The following is a 27,432-nucleotide window of genomic DNA, read 5'->3' as shown; positions in this document are numbered from 1 at the left end:
GACACTATGAGTAGAAAACTGCAAAACAAAGGAAAAGAAAGCAAATCTGAGAAATTCAGAAAGAATACACCTCTGGTAAACTATCAAATAAATTTGATCAAACAATGAAACTTTTGGATTCTCCAATACAGGAAAAGATAACATAGCCTCTATTATAAAGTAACAGGGTAAGATGAAAGAGCAACGAAATGGTTATGAAAAGGAAACATAAAATCCAAAAAGAAGAAAATCTTAACCCATGGTAGCAGAATTAAAATCCACATTAAGAGAATTACAGGTCAGAACTGATGATACAGAAAATTAAAGTAGGATGTGGGCAACAAACTTAATTATCTTTTTCCTTTATAGTATGGGAGAACCAAAGGAATGAAAACAATGAGAAAAGTTAACAGCTAACATCTGAATACTTATTATGTGCAGCCAAGCTGTGTCAATCATCTCCTATATCTAATTTAATAATCACAATAATGTTATGGAGCAGGTAGCAAGAACTTGATAAAAAGGACAGAAAACAACATAAAGATAGTTGGTATACTTAGGCAACTACAAACTTAAGGGAATCAAAAACCAAAGCTATTACAGAAGAAAACTTGACAGAGCTGTATTTTGCAATGATGGAAATGTTATATATTTGTGTGACTAAATACAGTAACTGCTAGTCACACGTGACTGCTGAACACTTGGAAATGTGGCTGGTGCAATGAGGTATTGAATTTTTAATCTTAACTTTAAATAGCTACATGTAGATAGTGGCTATCACATTGGACAGCACAGAGCAGAATCGGTTATCAAAATAAAGGAATGAAAGTAATATTGGCACCTAATTCTGTAACAAAACAAAACAGAAAAAATGCTCACCCTTTTCCCTAGGAACAGAGTTTTAAGGGACAAAAGTTATGGTTTAAGAACATGAATGAAACATGATCAAATTGTTGCTCTAATCACTGAAAAAATATAAATCCGCATTAAGAACTCAATAAATGGGCATATAAGGGTATAAAAAGGACTATCAGTAAACAATATTACAATGAAGATAAGCCTAAACAAGCCTTTAAAATCTGGTTTCAAAACAATGTAAAATTAAAAGCTATTCTATTTAATAAAATCCCCATTAAAATCAAACTTTCAGGAGATTAAAAAAACACATAAATCTGCTTTGATATTTCAAAAAACATGTAGAAAACAAAATCCTAAAAGTAAATGGATGAGAAAAACACATACACTATATAACATTAATATCAAGAAAGCAAAATAGAAGGCAACACTACTGAAAAGAGCCGTAAGTCACTATGAGAATATAATTATATAAAAATTTGTATTAGACACCAATGAAAAAAAATTTAAATCAACAAATATAAGCAGAAACCACTGAAACATCATTTTGACCACAATGCTATAAAAAATTAGTAATTACTAACAAAAAGTTTAATGAGAAAAACCAACCCTTTAGAATTCGGAGACTCAGTTCTTAACTCTTGAGAAAAAGAACTCAAAAACTCAAAGGCAACCTACAAATAGCAAAAGGAACACTTCACACATCAAAGGCTGTGGAATGCCATCCAAAACTACACTGAAAAGAAAATTTAAAAAGTTAAATGCTTTTATTATCATGTAAGAAAAAAACAGAAAATAAATTAACCATCAGAATAAAGACAAAGTGAGGAGGCGGGAAAGACCACAGGGAAGAAGGAATTAACAGCAAAGAACAGATCTCTGAAATGACCAATAAAATAGAACTGCTGACAAGACTAATCAAGAAACAGAAGACAAGGATTTAAAATTTATGAATGCTTTCTATAAAATTCTATATGGGTAAATTTGAAAATAACTGAGCAATGGACAACTTTCTGTAAAATAAATGCTGGTCTCAGATGGTTTTAACCTTAAGTTCCAATGAATTTTAAGAAAATTGATACTTCTTCAAAAACCTTTAAACTTTTCCAGACCACAACAAATAATAGTGTCCTAATTCATTTTAAGAAGTTACATCAAAATCAACAGTAAACTTTTCTAAAAGTATTGCCATTAAAATGAAGAATGAGATGCTTCACTATGACCAATTATTTCTTAATAGTATTCTCAAAGTGCATCAAGACAAGGAAAAGGAAGAAGTGTATAAAGAGGTGCCAAATTGCTGGTGACAGCCTACTAAGAATATTAAAAATAATCAACCAAAACACTTAACAGAGTTCAGAAAAGTGTTCAAAATAAATATTTAAAAATCAACTCATAACATAATACCAACAGAGAAGACCTCATTCATATCACAAAAATATCAAGAATGTAGGAAATATCTAAGAATGAACAGATAAAATACTTGAATACCTGGAGAAATGGTTCCCTTAATACTATGACATTGATTCTCTGAAGGAATTCCCATTAAAAATCCAATTGTAATGTTTATGCTAAAAATCCACTATCAAAGTAAAGCTCTACTTATCATTCTCTGTTAATCACAAATATTAGTTCAAAGCATTAAAAAATTCTTTTGGATTGAGGACAGTTTATTAAAAAAAAAAATTAGCTCCTACTTCTATTTATTTTATCTCACCCTTTCAAAGTTTATTTTATATGTGTTTTACAATGCTCACAGAAGTTTAGAGGTTATTGTTCTAAGCACTGGGTGATTTCTGAGTTCTCTTAGTTTTAATTCCCAAGGAACCACATTTTCCATATGGCAGTGGTCCCCAACCTTTCTGGCACCAGGGACCAGTGCTCCTATGAGAATCTAATGACTGATGATGATCTGAGATGGAGCTGATGTGGTGATGCTAGCGCTGGGGAAGGGCTGCAAATACAGATGAAGCTTTGTTCGCTTGCCTGCCACTCACCTCCTGCTGTGTGGCCCGATTCCTAAAAGGCGACTGACTGGTACCTGTCTGTGGCCCAGGGGTTTGGGGACCCCTGCCATATGGCACTCCTGCTCCTTCCCAAAAGTTTGACTAGTACTAAACAGTTGGGCTTGCAAAGTCTATCCGAGAACTCCCTGTCAATAAAGAACATATCCCATTTGATATCAAATATTCGCTTTTAATAATGATTCATAATCATTTTAGTTCTTTAGTCCTTAACCATAAATGTTACCACAGCAGACTATAAGAGAATGTCTCATGTGTAATGTCCTATATGACTTTAAGTGTAGTACAAGAGGAAATAGTGGAGGACCACGGGAAGTCTATATAAGCTAACTTTAAAATTTAGCCCAAAGCAACCCTCCTATATATAATTATACTCCAACACAGACTATGAAATTTGAAAACCATGCCAGAACATTGCCAAACCATTTAAAAAGAAATGCTATTTTTTAAAAATTAAAAGGTAGTGTTATTAAAGTCAATCTAAAAAATTTCATGGCATTTTTTTTTTTTTAAATACCATCACTACTGTGACCTATCGAATTTATAAAATAACTTTACCTGACAAAATAAAAAACAACCCTTATACTGTTCCCGATTTATTTTTAAATGTTTATTGATCTGAAATCTCAAAATCTAGAAAACTATTGTTTTACCTTAAGTCATAAACATCTACCTTACATACGCAGCAGGGAACAAAATAAATGTACTGACATATTCGAAAAATTGTCCACTTTAGTATTTCTTCATTGACTTAACTAATTACTAACATCTACCATACCAGACCCCTATTATGTATTATGATGAAATACATAATAAATAGCATTACAAGCAACTTATAATGATATGTCCTAATATTACAATGAAATCATGATACAGGAAAGTTACCCAACATTTATCTCAGGCTTTGATGATCTCCATGGAAGATAACCCTACTCTCTCACTCTCAAAGCTCTCTGTCCTCCCAACTCTGATTCACTTACCACACCCTAGTGATTCTTAGGACTACTTTTAAAATCTACTGCGGCAACAGAGCTTTAGAGCCTTTAGACTATTATTTCTTCCAGCATTGTTCATCTTTCTGACTCCAACTAAAATAAACTATATGCAGATTTATCTTCCAAAAATGGCTTATGACACTTCACTGATCAAAACTCTAAAATTTTTCTAATATTTAGAGGATAAAGTCAAATCAACAGTTTGGGCAATTCAAAACCTTTCATTATTTACTGATAGGTCTCATTCCCATTTATTTCCAAACGAATTTATCTTACTGAACTGTTTTTCTTATACCCACTAATTTTAAGATATTAGTGACATAAAAACAGTCTTTTAGGGGCAAAAACAGACAATGGTACTACACTAAAAGTAAATCTCAACTGTAAGATATATTCTAAATTCAGAAAATCTGGTGAAACTTGACTGAATAAATTCTAGCCATGATTCAACCAAGACAATTGGCCAGGAAAACACAGTAAGTCAATGAAAAAGGAAGTTTCATATTTGGTTTTGGAACACAGTAGATGATTTAGAATAGAATGTAGGTAAGCAACAATATTGACATTATTTATTTTTTACATTCTATACTTTGGTAAATATACTACTAGTGCCCACCTTTCTTGGGAGAGTAGGAGGGTGAGGGGAAAACAGATTATAAAGGTAATTTGAATTAATCCAGAAACACACAGTTCCTGTTAAGATTCTCTCTTCTTCAGAAACTTGAAAGGCAAATCTTATTACCATAAATGTGAACTAACTGCCATTTACCAATATCAGAAAATGATTCATCTGTTAATTTCTTTGCTATCTAGATCTGCTACTACAAAGTAAGTTACATGAGGGCAAGGACTTGTGTTCACCAATGAAACCCAGGTGGCCTGAAAAATACCTGGAACACACTGGGCACTCAAAAATTTGCTGAATAAACTTGCTTGGCAAATCCAGTACCTCAAGATGATAAAAGGCAAAATGCTTCACACTTAATCTCAACCAAAAGGCTGAAAAGTGATGGCCAAGATGCTTGCTTAATGGCAAGTATTGCTGACATTTGTGAGCAACCAAGATAGAATGGCTTTTGTCTCCGACTTTGGCAGAACTCCAGCAATTCTGCTATAAAGTGGTTTATTTCCCAAACTCAATTTATTTCGTCTTATTTTCCATGCAGCTTACTTTTGTATATGTCAGGATGATTGTGATTTAGAAACTGGCATTGGAACCAAGGAGTCCTTAGTATGCTTTGTATGTCTCCCTCCATACAAAGTTGAAAGTTTATATGAACCCTTCAAAAGTACATTAGTTTTTAGGCATGGACCAGAAGAAGCTACTGTGAATATCAACAAGTCAAACTTGCTACTTCACAGATAAAAAGAATTCAGGAGGCCACTCTATACTTAAGAAATGTTTTATAACACCCTTAGATGTCATGACACAGTGGCTAGCAAACAGCCAGAATAGAGGGGGAAACACTATTCTCCACGATGTTTTGTTTAAAAGCATCAAGGCATGACCAAAAACTACTTCCTTATACTTGACAGTAATATATTGTTTTCCTGCTTTCCCAATATCAATTCTTCAATCTCTCAAAAACAATTTAGATTTATATGATGACTAATAAACAAAACAACACAAGACTCAACTGTCAATGAGAATCCTGCCAAATATCTTTCTTATTCTTTTTTTTTTTCTTTTCTAGTATTTTGGTAATTCAGGCAGTCTGAGGAATAAATGAGAGAAAAATGGTACAGTCTGATAGTTAATTTTCACTTATAATTCTTCCTCTTTTAAAAAGATCATGGCAATGGTATATAGTCCAAATGCATACCATAACAAAACAAACCAAGCACTGAAAATCCACTGTCTCAATATTAATAGTTCCACCAATTCTCTCCTTTCCTCTCTCGTCATTAGTTTTCCCATCAACAGACATACTGTAATAGCTCTTCCTTAAGAAAGAGTCCCTTTCAGAGGTTTCTCTGCTCTCCTTTACAGAAACATTCTATGAAAGTGTGATCTCTAATGGTTTTCTCAATTCCTTCTCTCCTGTTCTCTCCTGAACCTGCTCCAATTAGAATTTCACTCTCCTCCCTCTAACAAAAACACTCACAAAGTTCTCCAACAACCTTACCCTCCATCCGCCAAATCCAATGGTTAAGTCTCAGTCTTTAACTTGACCTGTCTGCAGCATCTAAAAAAGTTCCTCTCTGAAAAAAGTTCCTCACTTGCTTTCCACACATACCACAAGTCATATATGTAGTTTTCCTTCTATTCACTAGTCAGTTTCTCCTAGTCTCTTCCTTATCTTATCTCTGAGCCTTGGAATGCCTCAAGGCTTAATTCCACTTGCACTCCCCAGCATTCCCCATTCCTTCCCTCTGCTGCATTTTTCTCCCCAGCACTTAACATTATAGGACATACTGCATACTTCACTTATTATTTTCTCTCACCCACTGGAGTATTTCATGAGGTTAAGGATTTTTGTCTGTTTTTGTTTAGTGTATTTGCAGCACATAGAAAACATGTAGTTAATTCTAGGAGCTCAATATTTGTTGAATTAGTAATGGACAAAAACAAAAGCAATAACAGTAACAACCACTTTGTACTAGTAACTTATAAGTCAGCCAACCCAATAAGCAAGTTACCTACATTTCATTTAACCCTCAAACAACCCTATGAGATCTCTGAGGCCGAAGGAGAGTTAACATACTCAGAATCACAGAACTACCAAGTGGCAGTGTCATGATTCGAAATCAAGTTTATCCTCTTCAAAGTCAATGCTCTTAACCACTACACAGCATTAATTTTACTGGACTATTATTTCATTAGTTTTGGAATAAATTCAACTCTGCTATTTGAAGAGTCAGCAATAAAAAGTTTCCTGCAGTTGTGACTTAATCTCCATTTTCTCTATGAAGACATTCATTTAGTAACTTCGATTTAAAAATTTTAATGGAGATTATTACTTAAAAGGAAAGCATTCCACATTGCCATTTTTAGTGATAACAGTTTAAGTGAGAAGGCACACCACTCTTCTTCAAAGTGTTCAAGGAAGCATTCAAACTTCCTCTCTCCCATTTCTATTAAAAAGCTCATGTCAATAGTTTCCAAACTTTTTTTTTTTTTTTTGAAAACGAGATTCCCAGGTCCAACACCATGGCAAGTGAATCAGAATCACTAGGAAACAAGGTTCAGGAACCTAGTATTTTTTGAAGCTCCATAGGAAACCCTGGTGGTTAGCCCAGTTTGGAAAACACTAGTTAAACAAACCAAAGTTGGCAAGAGACTAATACTTCTATCTGAGCATCTGGCTCACGGTTTAACAATGACCAAGGCTCAGTGGTACTGACCTTCTTGGAAAGAGGAACGATGCTGTTGGGTCGAACAAGCCTCCGTTTTTTACAGCTCAGTACAGGACGTGTTCGGGCTGCCACACAGGTGCCATCAGTTGATGAAGAAACTAGATTCAGTCGTTGCTTTTTATGTAACTGTTCTTCAGCATCAGAGCTGTCAACTGGAATGTGGTCTGCCAAGACAGGCTGCAGACTACACGAAGGGAAGGAAGAGCAATCAGCTTGCAGAAGACGCAAAGAAACAAAGCTTCTAATACTGGTTCAACCTCCTCTACTTGCAAATAAATGTTCACAGACACAAACCAGTATTCTGGCACAGAAGCAGGTCATCTCTTGGTGCTGATGTCTGCTACTCTAATTGTGTATGCAGTGTCTATACTTATTTGTAAGGCTCTTAGTAGAGCCTTACTTTTATCAAGTCTGAAAAGTACGAAAGTCAGTAAGTAAACTCAGGCTATAGTGATTAAGTTCTCCTCTATTACAGAAACATGAACGAAGTCTAGAAAACTGCAACTGGTAAGAAAACAATGAGTTTTGAAAATGTTAATGAGGTGTCTAAGCATCAGTTCTCCTATGAAACTCAACTTTTAGGAATATGTACACTGTTCACTCATAGAGGAATTTTCTTAAACTTTCATAAATACGAATTTACAAACAGCCTTAATCTGTTCTACAGGATTTTATATAAACCATTCTGAGGAATTCTACTAATACTAGGACCTGAAATCACAATGATTCACAATAGCTGTAGGACCTTTTATTTTTTCCATACTGAGTTGGCCTCAGTAAGTAAAGTAGAAATACATTATCATGCTAATGAAAATATACTTGCTAGAGGAGAAGGTATGCTCTGTATTAAGTGATAAGGTTTCTGTTTCTTTAAACCAGGGTTAGTCTTGGCTAGGAATAACTAAAAGCCCAGATATCTTTTACAAGTGTACTGAGTTAAGAAGCAGAAGAGATAAAACTTACGTGTTAATAACTCCATTGACAGGTCTCAATGCCCCACATGATTTGGTAGATAATGACTCTGAAGGATGACCAGAGGCACCATGGTTTTCCAGTGGCTGAGAAACAGACTCGATCTGAATAGGAAAAATAAAAATACACTATCAATATTTAACCAACACCGCCCAGCCTGAAAAGCGGTACCATTTCATGTAAATGAAAAACCTATAATTTCTGATGACCAACTTGAAAAACAAAACTTGTACAACTGAAGAGAAAAAATATAATGATGAGAATTAGCATCTGCTTTGGGGAGAAGAGGTTATGGAAATCAAAATATTTAGCAGACTAAAAGTATTAAGCGCCTACTAACAGGGAAACGATCTAATGATTCTGTAGAACAAAAGCTTAGCAAAACAATTATACAGTAGCAAAAAGTTCAGTTACTGAGACAACTAACAAAATTAGATGTACTTAATTCTGATTAACTCCACAGTATATGCTGGAAGCTTGTTTCCAGAAAACCATACTTTGTTTAAAAAAAAAACACATATATTTCTGTGTTTAAAAAAAAAGGAAAAAAATTAATAAAATCTCAATGAATACTTACCTATGCTATCAGGTAGTAATTACTGTCTTTGGACTATACAAATCAAATATATGCTTAGAATATGGTAAAATAAGAAAAAAGGGGAGGTGAAAAGAATCTGGAGAAGTTTTAACTTTAGTATTTCAAAACAAATTATATATTTATTAGGCTCAAAAAGGATAGGGACAGCCAAGAGATGTGAATCATATGGAGTCTCTGAGGTGTAGGCAACAAAGCCACAGATGCAATTATCTGTTGGCTCTGGGATGGAGTACCAGAGAAGGACTGTGGTCCTTATCTCCTTACACTCAAGGTGACTTGGGGGTGGTTCTAAAGTTCTCCTTCCAGTAACTGCTACCAGCGCATAACAAAGCCAATAGTTTGAGGGTGAAATTCTATTAATCAGTATTGATTTTCTTTTTGATCTTTACAAAGCCCAAGAAGAAAGTATCGAAGGATCTGCAGACCTGAGAGTAGTCACAGACAAGTACCAAGGATTGTTTTATAAACTATATAATTGTCTAACCAATGTATTGTATACCTGAAACTAATAATAAAAATTTTTGTAAAGTTTTAATACAAATTATCCAAAAAGTTACATCAAAGTAGTATATAAACAAAGATATATAAGTATATTACAATAAATGAACACTGGGAAAATATTCTATCTTCCTTGTGAGGTACCCTGTACATCTACTAAGATATCATAAATATCTTCCACAATTATATTAATCATGCCAAAATTATGGCAAATTTGGCACACATACTCATTGCCTTAAATGCTACACTAATTTCATGTTGCAAAGTAATGTGGTATTTTATAGCAAGTTATAAAGATATTCATATCCTCTGACAAAGTATTTTACTCAATCCTAAAAACCTATCTAAAGAAATAACTCAACCAACACATGCACCAGAATCTTATACACAAAGGTGGTCACTGCAATTGATATCTAACAATAACAACATGTTCAACATCTGAGGCATAGTTATAAATTGTGGCCACATCAGAATATTAAAAATAATCATGAAGAATATTTCTTCTTCATGCCAGAATAAAAAAAAAAACAGTATTCTAATGATTTTTGGAAAAGGGTTAAATTCAAATATTTTCAGTATAATCTGTGGTGACTAAATATGCACATACATAATAATGACAAGTCAATAATGGTGTCATAGATGTAAAACTATTCTGAAATTTTCTTTACACTTAGATATTTTTACATTAAAAACAACAACAACAACAACAACAAAACAAAAAACAAAACAGATAAACTCAAATACCGTCCTGAATGTTAGTGAGGATTTACTGTTCAGGTCAGGGAAAGCCCCAAAAGCCTAAACAAATATTACAGTATGACCAAAGACTGGGAAATCAAGAATATCTAATATTCAGGTTGGCATTAACTAGCAGATATGCAACTCAGGCATGTTAGAGCTTTCCTAGATTTCAGAAATTCTGGTTTAGATGCAGAAATTTCCTTTCAACATGAACATGCTGTAACTATAAACTTTTTGCTGGCATACTGATCTTAAGAACTTCTATCAATTTTACATTCACTTAAAATAACAGTTTTTAGCATTAAATTATGGTGGAGATCTAATTTATGTATCTACATGTTCTACAAGGAACCATGTTTAATAGGCTGACTCCCCATTTGATTAAGATTTATTTGGTAAGATTATGTGGGAATTAACTGCAAGGACACCCATCAAGACAAAATGCTGCCATTCTTTAACAAAATCTCATTTCCGAACAAATTTCTCTTTCTTATAGAAAGTCTAAAAAAAATAAGGCACAAATTGCCAGTAATCTGACCACCTACAGATAACTACTGCTCATAGCATTATCTTGTTTTTCATACCTACAGATATATAATTTGAATGCTATTAATCTTCAACGTGAATTCTATTGATTTTCTTAGAGAAAACCAAACTTTCCTGAGAGTAATTCAGCCCTCAAATTAAAAGTGAAGTCAACAGGCAAAACATTATTATAGAAATGTTTGCCAAGGATACAGAAGCATACAGCAATCAAGAACATGAAAGTCAAAGAGAGAATGTGCTTGGATTCCAGTTCTAACCATACAGGAAGCACTGAAATCAGGAGGGAATCTGTTTAGAAACCTTGGGATATCCTATAATCACACCGAGATCTAAAAGTGGGGCACTGGGGCACCTATGCTCATCACTCACCCTCAAATGCAAACAGCTTAAAATATTAATCCCAATCCTACAACAGTGTCCTATCTGGAAAAGAAAAACACAACTACAAACACATGTAATTTTACTTAGAGCTTCTTAAAATAAATTCACACTGCCTTAAGACAAAGTGAACACTCCCACATCCTGCAGTCCAAAAGGATGCCAAGACAGAGGGTAGAGAAACATTCACAAACACTCCACAAATGTTAAATCCACATACTAATTTGATCATTACTACAGTGGTTTACATCTGCAGTATTTCAGGAAGCTAAAACATGACTCAGATATCTGTTATCCAATAGGAAACTATAAAAACAATTAAAGAATTTAAGGCTCTCCCATCCAGAAAGTACATATTATTAAAGAGCTTCTGATTCTATCTGATGTTCAGATACATCCTAAGGGTAGATGCATCCTTCAGCCAGAGTTTAAAAAAAAAAAAAAAAAAAAAAAAAGTGGTAGCACAGACTACTTCTGTGATCCCCTCCCACCCCCCAAAGCAGAGAGCCCCAGGGGATTTTACCTTTGGGCCATTCTTTGAGTTAAATGTAGCAAGAGATAACTGAAGTGATTTTGCCTAAATGAAAGGGCCATATGTATAGGAGAAAATGATTAATACAGCAATGAAATGCAAATCTGTTATTCATATAAAGCAGGCATCTGATTCATTACTGTACTCTCTTGGCCATATCAATTAAGTGTGACAAAGAGCCATTAAGAAAAACTAGATTAAGGTTTTATGGAGGTAGACTTTTCTGGGGTGTAAGAACCCATGTCCAATGATTTTACCAAAAAGGAGAGAAAGTAAAGTGGTAAAAACCCAAAGGCACATACTTAAAAACACATAATAAAATTAGACCAACTTGCAAGATTTTCACTTTAGTCAATGGCATGCCTAAACTGCTTGAAATATCATTTTCTTAAATGCATCCACCACATTTGTCCAAAAACTTAACAGTTCCATTTTGGTCAGTTATTGTCTTTCTTTCCATCAATATGGAAAGAAAAGGCTAACTGCGTATAAAGAATTCAACTTTTATTTCTGGGTCAAAATATATTAGTTTTTGACTTTATATGAATTATTTCATGTTTCAAGCTCCCCATCTCACTGATATTCAGTACAGTCTTGTTTAATATCACCAAAATACCGCCGGCTCCACAACAGTATATATGCCAGTCATTCTGATGAACTAGCACCATGACCAGGCAATACTGGGAGTAGAACATTCTGAAGATTCCACTTCCACCAAGTTACTTACCTAGGCTTCAATTTCTGCATATGTAAAATGAAACTACATGCCCCACTTTCCTATGTCTCTCTATGTTGAGGTTAAACAAAAATCTATACAATTATGAAACAATTGTGAATTATTCATTTTTTAAAATTTCAATTAGCATAACGCTGTTGCAGATCCAAAGGCTACTCAAACCTAAGACTTATATTTACCAACATCATTGAAAATATGCATCTATAATCTAATAAAATGAAGCTGGAACATCTTGTGGTGCCAGAAAGTAAATGCTCAAAAACACGAGGAGGGCACATTGAAAGGACACAGCAGTCAATCTGAAGGAGGGCCCAACGCCAAAAGTTGAGGCAACTGGAGCAACCAAATAAATAATAGTAACAGATTATAAACTATAAATATCCATGAATCCATACTGTTAAAGAACTGAATGACTACATAAACACACAGACAAACGAGAATAAAGATAACTCTTCCTAACAGAATTCCAATGAATGTAGAAAATAGAAAATCACCATCTAGTACACACGACAGTAATAACTGTTGCAGGCAAAAACCACGAGTGGACAAAATATGGATTAAAGTATAAGAAGCAACAGAGTATTATATAGTATCTCCCCATGAGACAAGTCATTCATTACAAAGGAAAAAATACAAATTCACAGTGGAGAAACCTGGCAGGCACTACACCTTAACCAACTGAAAAAAGCTATAACCCCCGACACATCATGTATTCCCGATATGGTGCACTGAGAAGGCCACAGTTATAACTTTCGTGGTATTATGCAAAAAATGCATAATTTCTAATAATGAGAAAACATGAGGCAACTCCAATTTGAGGAACATTATACAAAATAACAGGTCAGTACTCTTGTGTCAAGGTTATGAAAGATAAAGACCTAGGAACTCTCACAGACTGGAAGAGACCTAAAGAGATATATAACAATTAAAAGAAACGTGGGATTTTGGACCAAAAAAGGGACATTAGTGAGAAAACGTGTGAAATTCAAATAAAATCTGTATAGTACTGTATCAATGTTAATTCTTGATTTTGATCACTGAACAATGGTTATGGAAGCTGTTAACACTAAGGAAAGCAGGATACGTGGGGGCTCTGTGTACTACTTTAGCAACTTTAATGTAAGTCTAAAATCATTTTTTTAAAGTTTTTAAAAAGAACAGAAATATTTACCCAGCATTAATAAAGCAAATTTCATTCATACACAAACCAGTCTACAGCTTCCTGTCATCTATAGAATAAAGTACAAGCTCATTAAGATAAATACAAAATCCATTACGAATTGGCCCAATCATCCAATACTCCATCATAGAAAAGTATCTGCAGTTCTTTCACAATGCCAGGCCCCCTCAAGCCCCTTTTACATTACACATGCAGCACCTTCTCTGCTGAAACTCACTGTTAAGTACAACCCTTCCCTATGAAGCTACCTTTCCTGACCTCCCCTATTAGAAGAACCAAGAATTCTTTCTAAATTCCTATTATATGTCTGTTGGAAGTATATGAACCCCTCAAGGGAAGATACCTGGTTCTGCTGATAGTGTTTTTCCTAGACACACAGTGCAGTCTGGAATGAGTTTTTACCAAGTGTTTATTATAGACTAAACACTGTTATAAGCACATTATACTTCTTCAACAGTTAGTTATCAAGAACCCTAAAGAGGTAGGAATAGAGTCACACTCTTACCCAGGACCCTTTAGGCAGATGTGTTATGGAAATTAAACACCAAGAGTGAACTGTAATGTAAACTATGGACTTTGGGCAACTGTGATGTGTCAATGTAGATTCATCAACTGTAACAAATGTACCATGCTGGTGGGGAACACTGATGGTGGGGGAGACTATATATGTGTGTGGGGCAGGGGTATGTGAGAAATCACTATACCTTCTGCTCAATTTTGCTCTCAACCTTAAACTGCTCTAAAAAAAATAAAACCTTCATTTAAAAAAATCAAATACATTAATTAATATTTCTGCTTCAAAAGATATAGTTAACTAAAAATACAGTCTTAAAAATATCACTTCAGGTCAAATTTTGCCACCAAATGAGTTTGATGCAGAACTTAAGGGGAAAAAACACTTTTGGTCATCAGAGATGGCTGGATTTCGAAAATGCAGATAAGGGACTAAGGACTTATATTATTATTCCTATTTTACACAAGAAGGTACGGGAAGTATATATGAGAGAAAGTAATGCTCCAGAAATGTCAATCACGTCAAGGTGATTGGTAGTGCTGTTTGAATCTCTTACATCCTCAATGATTTTTTTTGTTTAGTCATTCTATCAATTACTGGGCGAGAAGTGCTAAAATTTCCAAATATTATTATGGATTTGTCTATCCCTTTAGTTGTATATGTTTTATACTTCATGTATTTGAAGCACCCACTCTTGTGATTGTCTTCTTGATAAACTGACTTCTTTATCAGTGTAAAATGCCTGCCTTTACTGCTAGTAATACTTCTTGTCTTAAAAACTATTTTGCTGATATTAATACACCCAAACAGCTTTCTTGTTTACTGTTCATAAAATATATATTTTCCTATCTTTTTATTCCTCATATAGCTGAGCCTCCAATTGGTATTATCTGCCTTAAAGAAATTTAAGTACAGATATTCTGCCAATGAATTCCCTCACCTTAATCTAAAAATGACTTTATTTCATCTTCATTTTTAAAGAAAAAAGTTTGTGCTGTTATAGAATGTTGAATGGCAGCTTCCGCTCCACCCCATTTAAAACATCTCATTTCATTGTTTTCTGCCCTCCAAAATTTCTGATAAGAAGTCACCAATCTTTATCAATGTTCTCTTAAAATGTATCTTCCTTCCCCTGGCTAAGTCCAAGATTTTCTTCACCTCTGATTTTCATCACTTGATATTTCTCATACTTAATATTCTCTGAGTTTCTTGAATCTATAACTAATCTTTTTCATTCAAATATCCAGTTATTATTTCCGCGATTTTTTTTTCTATACCATTCTCTCTCACCTCTTTCTGGAACTTGAACTATACATATTTACTGCTTCCTCAGGACTATGTTCATTTCTGAACATTTCTATGTTCAGTTGTTCCGTTCTTCGGACTGAATGATTTCTACTGATCTGTCGTCATGTTGACTGGCCCGTTCTTCTGTAGTTTTCAATTTGCTTTTTATCTACATTAAATTTTTCGATTCTATAATTTTTGTTCTGCTAGTTCCATTTGATTAAGTTTTAACCTTTCTGCTAAGATTCCCCCATATGTTTGTTCATTATCTTTTACTTTAAATCTTCAAACATTTTAATTAAATGCTTTTAAGTCCTTATTTCCTAATTCCAACTTCTAAGTCATTTCAGGATCAGTTTATGTTGAATACCTTTCTCCTAAGGGTCACATTTTCTTGTTCACGGATAAGTCTAACAAATTTTTATAGTATACAGACATTGTGTATGATATGTTGTAGAGAATCTAGATTGTTCATTTTCTCTGAAGTCCATTAATTTTTTCTCTAGCGCACGCATAAGTCCCCAACCACCTTTTTGGCACCAGAGACCAGTGCTCCTATGAGAATCTAACGCCTGATGATCTGAGGTGGAGCTGAGGTGGTGATGCTAGGGCTGGGGAGCATTGGGCAAATACAGATGAAGCTTTGCTTGCCTACAGCTCACCTCCTGCTGTGCGGCCCAGTTCCTAACAAGCCACAGACTGGTACCGGTGCGCCGCCTGGGGGCTGGGGATTTCTCTGGCAGGCAAATTTCTAATTGGTTAGAAACCAACTGAATCTGAATTTTGTGGAGCTGGTTTTACGCTTTCATAGAAACACAATGGAGTCTATTTTGAATTTCTCCTTAATCCTATGACGAATCACTTAGTCCTGAAAGTCTTTAACTCCTAAAGCAGGTGTCCCCAAACCCCTGGCCACAGACCAGATTTGTTCTGTGGTCTGTTATGAACAGGGCTGCACAGCAGGAAGTAAGCGGCAAGAGGGCAGGCAAAGCTTCATCTGTATTTGCAGCTGCTCCCCAGCACTAGCACCACTGCCTCAGCTCCATCTTAGATCATCAGGCATTAGATTCTCATAGGAGCACTGGTCCCTGGTGCCGAAAAGGTTGGGGGCTACTGTCCTAAAGCATAAGTGTTCTTAGTATCAACGTAAGGCCCAAGGTATTTACCAAGTCTTGTTGGGATTCAAACTCCAAATTGTCTTCCCTGTAATTCCTCCCTAAATTTCTAGCTACTTGGCAACTCTGAATTCCATTCTTGACAATATACAAGCCAATGAGAGTGTGGCTCTCTAAGTGAGTTCTAGATACCCTGCGCCACATGGACTGAGGAGGCCTTCATCTCTGAGAATACTTTTTGTCTGACATTTTGATAACTTTCTTTGGTAATTTTAAAATGCATTCTTCAAGTACCTAGTAACGTGCAGAGGTTCCAAGATAGCTCTTTTTGCCCTTTACTCTTTCTTAATTGGGGGAAAGGGGACTGTTATTTATTCGAGAGAGGGAAGAGGGAGGAGAAAGAAGAGGTAAAAGGCATGTTTCTGAACAGTGGTGAACAATTCTCAAAGGCTTTCTACATTCCCTTTTTGTAGGAAACACACTCTCTTTGTTCAGAAGGCTTTTTATTTCATATCAGAATTTATTAGTGAAGTTTATCAGCAGCTACAAAGCCAGAGGCCCTTAGTTTCTCTCCTCTACCTACTTTTACCTTTCCAACTGCCTTTGGGTTAGAAGGTCAGACTAAGGAGCTAGGGTTGGGGGTGGTGGGGGGCTGGGGTGGGTGGTGGTGGCATTTTTCTAGTTCTTTAGATCTTCCCTTCCTCTCTCCAACTTCTGTGGTGTAAAAAACAGAACACACCTCCCCATCGCAGGAAATATTCCTTGCTTGTGCCTCCATGGCTCAAAAAAAGGTTCACCCATGCATTCAGTGTTTTTGATCACACGTTGGGCCCCTTTAGAAAACTTAGTTTCAGCCATATCTATACTGTGCTTATAACCAAAGCAAATATATATATATATACACACACACAGATTTTGTTAAAAAAAAAAAAAAAAAAAAAGTCATTCAATTTAGAAATAAGGCAAAGAGTTGGTTACGTGTCCTTTCAGTGTAACACAGGAACATTATCTAACAAGCCCACCTAAAGGTTATATGACTCTCCATAAATTATTTAACTTTGTTTTACTTACTATTTATAATTGATTAGAGCCCAGATACCTTAAGTTGAATGTTTATTTTCAGAACATTAACAAACTAAAATTGATTTGTGCCTAATTGAAAACCTAATTCCAAAGGTTATGGCTTTATTATTCCATAGGATATTAATAAGGTTTACATGCTACTGAGTAATCTTATTCCAACACTCTTCCTTTCAATGACCACATATACAAATTATCTGGTATCAAGGTACTGTTACTAATTCTGTCAAGATCCTGATTCCCATCTTAATCACTATATATGTCGTTGAGAATTATGCCTAACTTCTTGAAACTGTATTTTGACAGTTTAAAAAATCCTGGTTCTTTTATTTAATCCCAGTTAAATTTCAGAAATAAAAATAAATGTAACACCATAAAACAAAAAATACCTCTGATATAATTATTTTTGAACCAAAAGTCTTTAAATTTGGGGGGACAGAAGGCAAAAAAGGTCAATAAGTACTTTTATTTTGGAAAAAAATAAACAAAATGGAGAATAAGGTAGTTAAATTTGAGTATGAAAATTTACAACTGCCCCTGTCAAGTGTGACCTAAGATTTTTTAAAGCAAAACTGATAAGACAAAGTATAAATCACTTTCCAAAAAACAAGCTCAATAACAAAAAGGCAAAATTAAATAGTGCCCTCCTACAATGAAAAACTTTGCCTGGCAACTGACGTATTAGGCACAGCACTGCAAATATTTGACATTTTTAAAATGTCAAAAATGATGAAGTACCTTTAAGTCGCTTATTGTCTTTTGAGGAAGGATGCTTTTGCAGTGCACCCATCAATGCAATAAACAATGGAAGTGTACTGCCTTCTGTCTGCTTGTTTCCTTTAGAGAGTAAGACGCTTTTTGAAGAATTTTCAGAAAGATGTAAAATTCATGAGAAAGGGAATAGTTAACTTCTCCTTGAAGATATATAATGACAGTGTATACTTGTTTTCATAATTATTACTTATCAAAATAATAATACTTTTTTTTATAAATCAAAAAGGAGTCTCTATTGTACAATGTAGAAACTACTATGGCAAACACAATGAGGAATGAGAAAGATGGCCGATCTTCAAGAATCTTAAAATCTAATATGGGTCATGCACACGCAAGTGCATGGTGGGTAGGGAAAGGGGCAAGTCCCTAAGCAAAGCGCGCGCGCGCACGCGCACAGACAAGTAATTATGTATGACTATATGTATAAATATAATGAGAATCAATAACGCAATGAGACTATTATATCCTATCCTTCACAAGTGCTGAAATGAGAGAAAATATGACTATAAGAGATGACCCAAAAAAATTTTGGAATTTTTTATAAATCAAAAAGGAGTCTCTATTGTACAATGTAGAAACTACTATGGCAAACACAATGAGGAATGAGAAAGATGTACACAATACTGTGTAAATACTGTACACAAATATACGTCTATACAAAACTTACTCCCAATCACATATACTTCAACTCTCATGTTTCCTGTAATTATCATATCACCAGCACCAGCTGACCTCCCCCAACTTACCCATGTTTTCCTCTCTCACTTGTAATAAAATTTATCCTGGCTTACAGCAATCACCAAAGCAGTTTCACAAATGTCTTACAAAAATTCTGTAGAAAGCATTTAATGAACTCACATTATAAACTGAATAGTGGCAAATTTTGGCATTCTGCTCTTTAATTTATTTAAAACTACTTTTCAGTTAAGAACCACCAATTTCTTAATGTCTTCACATTTATCCCTAGCATCAGCAGCTGGCTTTCTTTAAGCTCTCATTAGGAAAGTTAGTTTCTACCGTATCATGAGTTCCTGCTAACAATGATAATGATAAAGGATAACAAGCTTTGCTGATTTGCAGATGCAAGGAGACTAGCTGGTTTAACCCACAATTTAAAGAGCCAGGCTCACTAGCCTCCCAAACAATTGAAATAGGACTTTGGAATTTTTAACAAATGACTTGAATCAAGAAATACTAATAATATTCATAAAAGCCAGTGACTTTCTGGGGAAAGTAAAAAAGTGAAACAAAAGGAAAATAATCTTGGTGTTGAGAAAAACAAGAAAAGGGAAGGAATCATGGAAGAGGGAGGTCTGAGCTAGGTTCTAAGGAACCAGATGATTACAGAAAATGACACCTCTATCCTCATTATAGGATTCAAGGGGGCAGCTCACAGAGAGCATTTTCAACATCTTTGAGTTAAACCTCTAGTCTAACCTTTTCATTTTATAGTCGTTCTGAAAAATTACCTTACTTGTCAAAGGTGCCAGAGCCATGCATTCTCCTGATTCCCAGTAATACTCTATAATGCCACAATGCTGTCTGTGTTGTTTTGGGAGTTAGGAGCTGCTTTTGAATTCTTAAGTCCAGCTACACAGCTGCAGAAAAGGCCCTGTACTGCCCTATTTATGAATTCAGATCTTAAAATGCCGGAAGTGATAAAAGGGAATACAGTACTCTTCCTCAGCCAATGCAAGGGTGCTTGTTATAGAAAATAAACTGTGTGCCGACACTACACCATAAACTGTCACTCCCCCTTTTCTGTGTTTATACTCACCAGTTTATCATTCCCATGATCTGTCTTCACCTCGGAACTAAGTGGAAGAAATAAGTCTGTTGTATGCTCTGGTGGAGGTGCCTCCCCAAGAACTATCAACCCCTACGAGACAGAGAAAAACAGCACAAGTGAATGGTATTAAAAGTTACAAATTTAATTTAGGAGTTAACACCAAAAGAGTTAGGGGCAGGGGACTTGTTTACCATAGGCCTGTTCCTCATCCTATGCTTTCCCAAGAGTTATTTCAACAAAAAGCCCCGGAGTAGCCATGAGTAAAGGCCTAAGACTGAGACCCAAGCTTCTCCTTTCTTCCACTTGAATGCTCTGACCTCCATGGCTTGTAACCATTTAGCATCTTATATTCCTATCACCTACATCTGGAATCTTTACCAGAGTATAGTATTTTATACTATATTGTCAACTAGTCTAGACTATATTAATGGCGGCAGTACAATCTTTTTAGTTAACTTGGTCACAAAATGTGGTTTAAGGATTACCAAACTGGAAGCGCTACAATTACAAATGATGAGCTAAAACAAATGAGCAACCAAAATTAAAGGGTGAAACAAAGGTGGAACAGTCCCTACGATATATTAGAAACCAAGAACTATTTTAAAAAACTGTTCCAAAGCCACTTGCTTCTCTTAAGTATAAATATTACTCCAGATTAGTTTCCTGCTGGACACTTCAAATTCAGATCTCACATATCTGAATCCCAGGAAACAAAACAATGTAAAAAGAAATTTACATGACTCCATAAATCCTCTCCATAGTCAGCATGGGCCCGGCTGGCTAAAGATAGAAATTAGCTTACTATAAAAACAAATGAAAACAAAAAACCATACACACGAATCCCCCCAAGAATTCAAGTAAGGGTGACCAAAATCGGGTTACCACATTGTGCAACAGAAAGATAGGATGCAAGTGACCAGGGTTTTGGGTCTTTGATCTCTTTCTCTGGTCTAGAAAATAAGGAGATTTGACTGATAAGATGCTTTCAGCAGAAATATTGTATTATAATCACCTGGGGAAACTTATCAAACTATACTTGTCCAGGTCCAACATCAAGTCTACTCAGAATCTCTGGGGGGAAGGGAGGAGTAGTCTAGGTTTTTAAATAGCTCCTCTGGTAAGTCCTAATGCAAGGTTGGAACTGCAAACTCCCAGAAAACATCCTAAAATGTAGATTTTAGGGCCTAGAGATTTCAACTGTATCAATTTGAGCTCTCTAGGCCATTATGATATAGGCTCTCGTGAGCCAATGAACCAGATGATCCATCCCTGGGGTTCTTTCTAACTCAAAAATCTCTATGAAATAGGGGGTGCAAAGAGATGAAAAGGGTTGGGTGGGGGGCATTAAGAAAGACAATGAAATTTTACCTCAGTTAAAAAAGAAAGAAAATGGAAAATATCCTTTTTTCCCTGAATGTAAAAGAAACAACACTTATCTGTTCTGGAATAAGACTATACCTACCCTATGTAGAAAATAAAGTGGATACTTCTCAGAAAAGAGGGAAAGGTCATAATTGGGCAAAAAACACTTGGTCTAGCCTTCAGAATGAGGTTTCCCTGGTTAAAAGAACTGCTGTCAAATATTTCCTTGTCTCAATCAGAAGTATTAAGCAGACCTCACGAACTTTACCATTTAAAAGTAAAAACTATTTGTATATGAAGTTACTGTTGCTGTTGAGAGGTTGGGGATTATCACAAAGTAGTATGTAAATAAATGCAATTAAAGGTTAAAATATGACCTGGTCTTTGTTCATACTAATTCTGTCCTTTTCTTATATTTATCCAAATGTCATTCATCCTTTCAAAGAACTTGTTAAATCCAAGTCCCACCTCCTTCCAGAAAATGCCCCTGATTAAGTGAGCCCTTACTTGCTTTTATCCACATTGCCAAACTTCTAAAGCATCATGCCTGTGTCTTACATTCTGGGTATTTAAATCTTATTTGAAGAGAAGAACTTCAGGCCAAATTATTTACTTAATTTACTGTTGCCTCAATTTGCTGTTTAAATGTTAACTAATGGTAAGCTCCTTGAAGACTGAGACAAAACACAAATATACTTGTATCTCCTATACTCCCTAGCAGAATCATACACAAAGGAAATGCACAATTGTGTTTTTTGAGTCTTTATGTTAAAATTTGTTTTTGCTTGAACAAAAAAAAACATTAAGTTTATATTAAGTATAGCAAGGAACCTAAATAAATTTAACTTTTAGGTATAAAGTTACTCCCTCAATTTTTTTAAAGAAATCAAGATACAACAGCCAATGTTTCCAAAGAGAAAAAAATTTTCCCTTAAATTACTAAGTAATTTCTAAAAAACACCTCTCAGAGACTACAAAGACACTCACCTAAGAAAGCTTTTAGAAGATTTGGTACAGACCATTTACACTCCATCATTTTATAAACCAGAGATGATGCATGTCAAACGTCATGTCAATAGGCCAATCCATGGCAGAACCAGGGCTAAAGGCTGGGTCTAACTACTCTCATTCTTCCTTTTGTTCATTCAAATCAAGCCGTATTTTATCCATTCAATCCATTCATCGACAGTTTTTAGATGCTGATACAGGAAAGGAGAGACATCCTTCCCCCAAACTCCTCCCCGTCTCACCCTGCTCCAGCCTAAACCCATCCCTCAAAGTGCTTACATTCTAACACTGGGGCATAAACAATACGATAAGTAAATTTTATGTAGTACATACATTAGGTGTTAAATGTTAAAGAAAAAAATTAAGTACTGTGAGTGGATTAGGAAGTGGGAGCAAGCACGATTTCATATTAGGCAGTTAGGGTAGGGTAAACAGCACTGAGATGATAGTCAATCAAATATTTGAAAGAAATGTGGGGACAAACTTTGGGCAAACTTAGGGGAGGAGCTAATGCAAAAATTTCAATCTTGAAACCAGCTTGATGATTTTCAGAACTGTAAGGAATTCAGCACTGGAGTAAAATGAATGAGTGCAGTTCATGGTAGGAGCTGAAGTGAGAAGAGGTGGGTGGGGGTAATCTTGCACGGCTTTGTAACTCAAGTATTTCAGCTTACTCTCAGATGGGAACTCACTGAAGAGTTTCAAGCAGGAGGAAATGATCTGACTTATGGTTTAAAAGGATCAATTTAGCTACTGTGCTGACATGAAGACTAGTGAGTGGTAAACAAAGCAGCCGAAAATTCAGTTTCTTGGACGAAAGTGACTGGACTCTGGATATATGTATTTAAAGACAGAATCAATCAGCCATGCAAATATGCATCTTGGGATGTGAGGGAAGGGAGTCAGACTCAGCCAAGGTTTCTTGGCCTCTGCAACAAGAATGGAGCTCCCACTGATCTGCTCAGAGGACTTTTCAATGCCCATTAGATTTAATCAAATCTGTTTTTGTAAATATGTGCTCAAGTGCTACACTGATGGAGCTAACATCCATCTACACACTGTTCCTCCAGCTCTCCAAAATGTTAGTTCACTATAGCATATAAAACCAACCATTAGATCCTTTATACTGTACCTCATACCAAAAAGTATGAAAGAAACTAAAAACAAGATGAGCAAATAAAAAGCACCCATATAACTAAAGTTCACTCATTCAGGTGACATTTAATGAGTGTCTGCCATATGCTGGGTGGTGTGAAACCTTAAGTGGAAATACGTAAAATATATCCAATCGTAAGGAGCTTACCTTCATCTACCTTGAACAGGTAGGCAGGCAAAGTATTACAATGACAGTGGTATAATAGAAGTTTAAAAGAAGAAGATGTGAGAGGAAAAAAGAGGTAGAGCCTAAGTAGAGGCTGATGAAAGTAAAACTTTATATACAGAAATCTACATGATTACTTAAAATTCCATAAAATATACTTAATATAGTTAACAGCCATGAAAGCAAAGGTTATTATTAGCAATGAAACCTTCAGAAAGTTCCATTTCACACCTGTTATAGAGCTGGGTTTCTCCAGCATTCTGGGTTTACACTGAGTCAATTCTGCATCCTTGTAGCATCAGCCTTGAGTGATGATAACCTCAGGGCTATTGTACTCTAAAATAGACAGCAACTGGCAGAGGCCAATGTAAAAAGGCCAGGAGAGTCTTCCCATCCTTCATTACCACTTCCCAAGTCATATTCAGGATCATGCCTGAGTGCCCAGGCCTAGAGAATACCCACACAGGGACTGAAGAAATTGGGAATGGGTCACAGTTGCACGCAGTAATAACATCCTTATTAAATTATTCCTCTGTAGAAACACAAAACTCTCCTACATAAGTCATAAAAAAGGAAAAATATTTAACCAAACCTGAAAAAGGAAGAAAAGATAGAAGGAATTATGCTAAGCTTGATTATAACAGGGCAAAAACAAGCAAGCAAAAAGGAAAGTAAAGAAAAAACCAAATTGTACACATGGGTTTACTGCTTAGCCTTTACCAATTTCAGATAATGTAAGGAGTCCAAGATAAAAAAAAAAAAAAAATCACTTGCAATATAAAATTAAGATGCAATTTCACATACTCACCTCTCAAATTTTACTTTGAGTAGGTCAATCTTCCCTACTCATCTTAGATAAGTCAGTGACCTGACTACAGACCAGTTTATCAAGAACCATCCTGCGTTACCTAGAGAAGGCATAGCTGTCCACAATGCCTTATAACTCTATTGAGATGGGAATTTCAACTCTATATTAATTTTAAAGACAAAACGTTCTAGGCTGCTGCTATATCATTTAGCTCCTTTTCCATCCAGAAGCTCCAATGCTCTTTCATTTCTCATTCCTAATATTTCCAACCTTATTCAGCAACTGCTGTGTAATTTCACAAATCAGTCAAAAGAAGAGATCAAAAATACGGATTTTAAGAAGGGGATATAATGTTTTATATGTTGAAGACTGTGTTAAGAGACAGAAGTATCCGTTAGTAACAGAACTTGCTTGGTTCCTTGTGCTTCCTCACTCAAGTTTTACTTACCAGCCGTGAAATTTCAATAAATATCCTTGAGAAATGATGAAAAGGATAAAACAGCAGTGTGTTAGACAGAAAATGCTTTGAAGTCAGATTAATAACCCTGAATACAAATTTAGTTAGGCTTCCTATAAGCCTGTAAGTTGTCAGATTTGCTCTGTACATTAAACAACATACATGAATATACCTGTATATAATAGTACACACTCAAAAAAAGTTTTCCTTTCTCATTCTAAGGCATGGGAGCATTTTTTTTAAAGCTGACTGAATATGAAATTTTGAAAATATCAAAATATTGTGAAAATATCACAATGATATAGAGAAGAGTACAGAGGAGCTCCTAGAAACTACATATCCCTTCTCCAAAGAGCAAGAGGAATTATGATTCCCAAAAAAGAGACTCTAAAGACTCAATTAATTAGCCTGGAAGATTAATATCAAACTTTTGCCAAAAACAGAAACTGACAATCACCTAGCAGTAGTTCTCAAATACTTTCTTTTTTGGAATACATCACTTTAAGAAAATTAAAGTTAATATGCAAGAAATTAAATCCTTAAAAAGAAAAGGAAAGCCTTACCCTCCAATTTCCATTCAACGACAATTATTTCTCTACAGTTGACTGCCAAACCTAAATTCATCTCATGAAAGGCCTGCACAACTCAGGCAACTCTGGAAAACCTTGGAACAGGATAGGCAATGAGAACACTAACCCATTTTACTAAGATAGAGGGGGTTAAAAACCTCCTGTTTCAATAACTCTTAACAGTCAAGCACTTAAAGCAACTGCTAACTTGAGAAACAGAGTCAGACACGCAAATCTCAGCTCTGCACTCAGCTCATCTCATGGCTGTATGACCATGAACAAACGACTTGACCTCTCTGACCCTCTATTTGTTTATTTTTATATCTGAGAATAACAGTAATACACTTAACAGTGCCTGGCACATAGTAAGTGTTCAAAGACAGCTATTGTTATAGTGACATATTAAGACCAAATGTTAATATATCTTTAGGGGAAATTCCACTGATTATTTGTTACATCAGGTGGAATAATGTCCCCCCAAATTTTTGTCACCCAGAACCTATGAATGTGACCCTATTTGGAAACAGGGTCTTTGCAGATGTAATCAACTTAAGATAAGCCCTTTAGTGTGGGCCCTAAATCTCAATATCACTGGAGTCCTTGTAAGAGGGAAATGTGCACATAGACACACAGAGAGAAGATGGCTAATGTAAAGACAGAAGCAGAAATTGGAGTGATGCAGCTATAAACAGAAGATCAAAGATTAACAGCACCACCATAAGTTTAGAAAGAGATAAAGAAGGATTCTTCCATAGAATACCCAAAGGGAGCATGGCCCTGTCTACACCTTGATTTCATAATTCTAGCCTCCATAACTATGACAAAATAAATTTCTGTTAAGTTTACCACTCAATTCGTGCTACTTTGTCATGGCACCCCAAGAAATTAATATATTTGTTTTAAAAAAGACATTGTATAAATACTTAATAAAATTATGGATTTTCTTGATGTTATCATCATTCTACTTTTTTCTCTTCCTGTCCAAATTTTGTAACAGACATTATGTATTCAGACTGCAGACACATAAAATGTATTAAAATCTAGAATGCTTTAATTTAAAGACCATAAAAATGAAGCTCAGAAATGTTCAGTAACTTTTCTTTCCAACGTTACATAGCTAAATGGTAGCAAAGCCGGGACTAGAATCAAAGATTTTTGAGTCCAAATCTATTGGTATTTTAATACATTATGCCCTGATTAATAAAATTCTTGGATAATTAATATATACACAAAATTCCAGAATAACTATTTTCCAGATATTTAGAAGCATCTAAGACTTTCATAGTTTCCCAAAACTACTGTTATTACTGCTGAGTTATAAGCTAAAGAATAAAGCAGGAACCAAAAGTGAATTGAGGGTATCTTCTCATACAGCTATAGTGAGACTATGAACTGCGGCATCCTGTCAAAAAGCTTCTCTGAAATATGCATCAGGAAAATAAAAGTATCCATGCTGTGACTTAGGTAGGGATATTTATTATGGCATGCTTTGTAATATAGACATACCTAATTTCACTGTTACTTTACAAATGTTGCAGTTTTTACAAATTCAAGGCAAGAAGACCCTCCACCAGCAAAAAGATTATAGCTCACTTTATTGTGGTGGTCTGGAACCAAACCCACAATTTCTTGAGGTATGTCTGTATAATTTTAATGAAGAGCATAATTAAAACAGTCAACCAAGAAAGGTAAAAGAATGTAGCAAGTAAAAATAATGTCTTCTCCAAAAACAATTGGAAAATGTTCAGGCTCCTCATGTAATATGACTATGTTTAAAGAAATCATTTATATACACAGAGAAAAAACAGCAGAAGAAAATATGTCCAAATGTTCATAGTGTGTTAATTGTGAGTTTGGGTTTTGTTTTTGTTTTTTTTTTAGAGCACTTTTAGGTTCACAGCAAAACTGAAAGGTGTTTTTTTTCTCTTTTATACTTCTCTGTATTTTCCAAGTTTCC

At 35.2% G+C, this 27,432-nt stretch overlaps 1 protein-coding gene across 5 annotated transcripts in view; it reads right to left on the bottom strand.

Annotated features, from left to right (window-relative positions):
* The window catches only part of KANSL1 (KAT8 regulatory NSL complex subunit 1), a 160,678-nt gene that overhangs the window by 26,021 nt on the left and 107,225 nt on the right, over positions 1 to 27,432 (bottom strand). For 4 of the 5 annotated variants that reach the window (XM_011377086.2, XM_023521578.1, XM_011377085.2 and 1 more), the window contains 3 exons: positions 19,939 to 20,040; positions 8,174 to 8,286; positions 7,199 to 7,394 (listed from right to left, as the gene is read on the bottom strand). In XM_011377086.2, coding sequence (XP_011375388.1) covers positions 7,199 to 7,394; positions 8,174 to 8,286; positions 19,939 to 20,040 — 411 coding nt within the window. The remainder of the gene's footprint in view (positions 1 to 7,198; positions 7,395 to 8,173; positions 8,287 to 19,938; positions 20,041 to 27,432) is intronic. The other variant, XM_023521577.1, reaches the window with a different exon arrangement.

Source organism: Pteropus vampyrus, unplaced genomic scaffold (assembly GCF_000151845.1).
Source record: "Pteropus vampyrus isolate Shadow unplaced genomic scaffold, Pvam_2.0 Scaffold306, whole genome shotgun sequence".
Lineage (NCBI taxonomy): Eukaryota > Metazoa > Chordata > Mammalia > Chiroptera > Pteropodidae > Pteropus > Pteropus vampyrus.
This window is presented reverse-complemented; position numbering and strand designations above follow the sequence as displayed.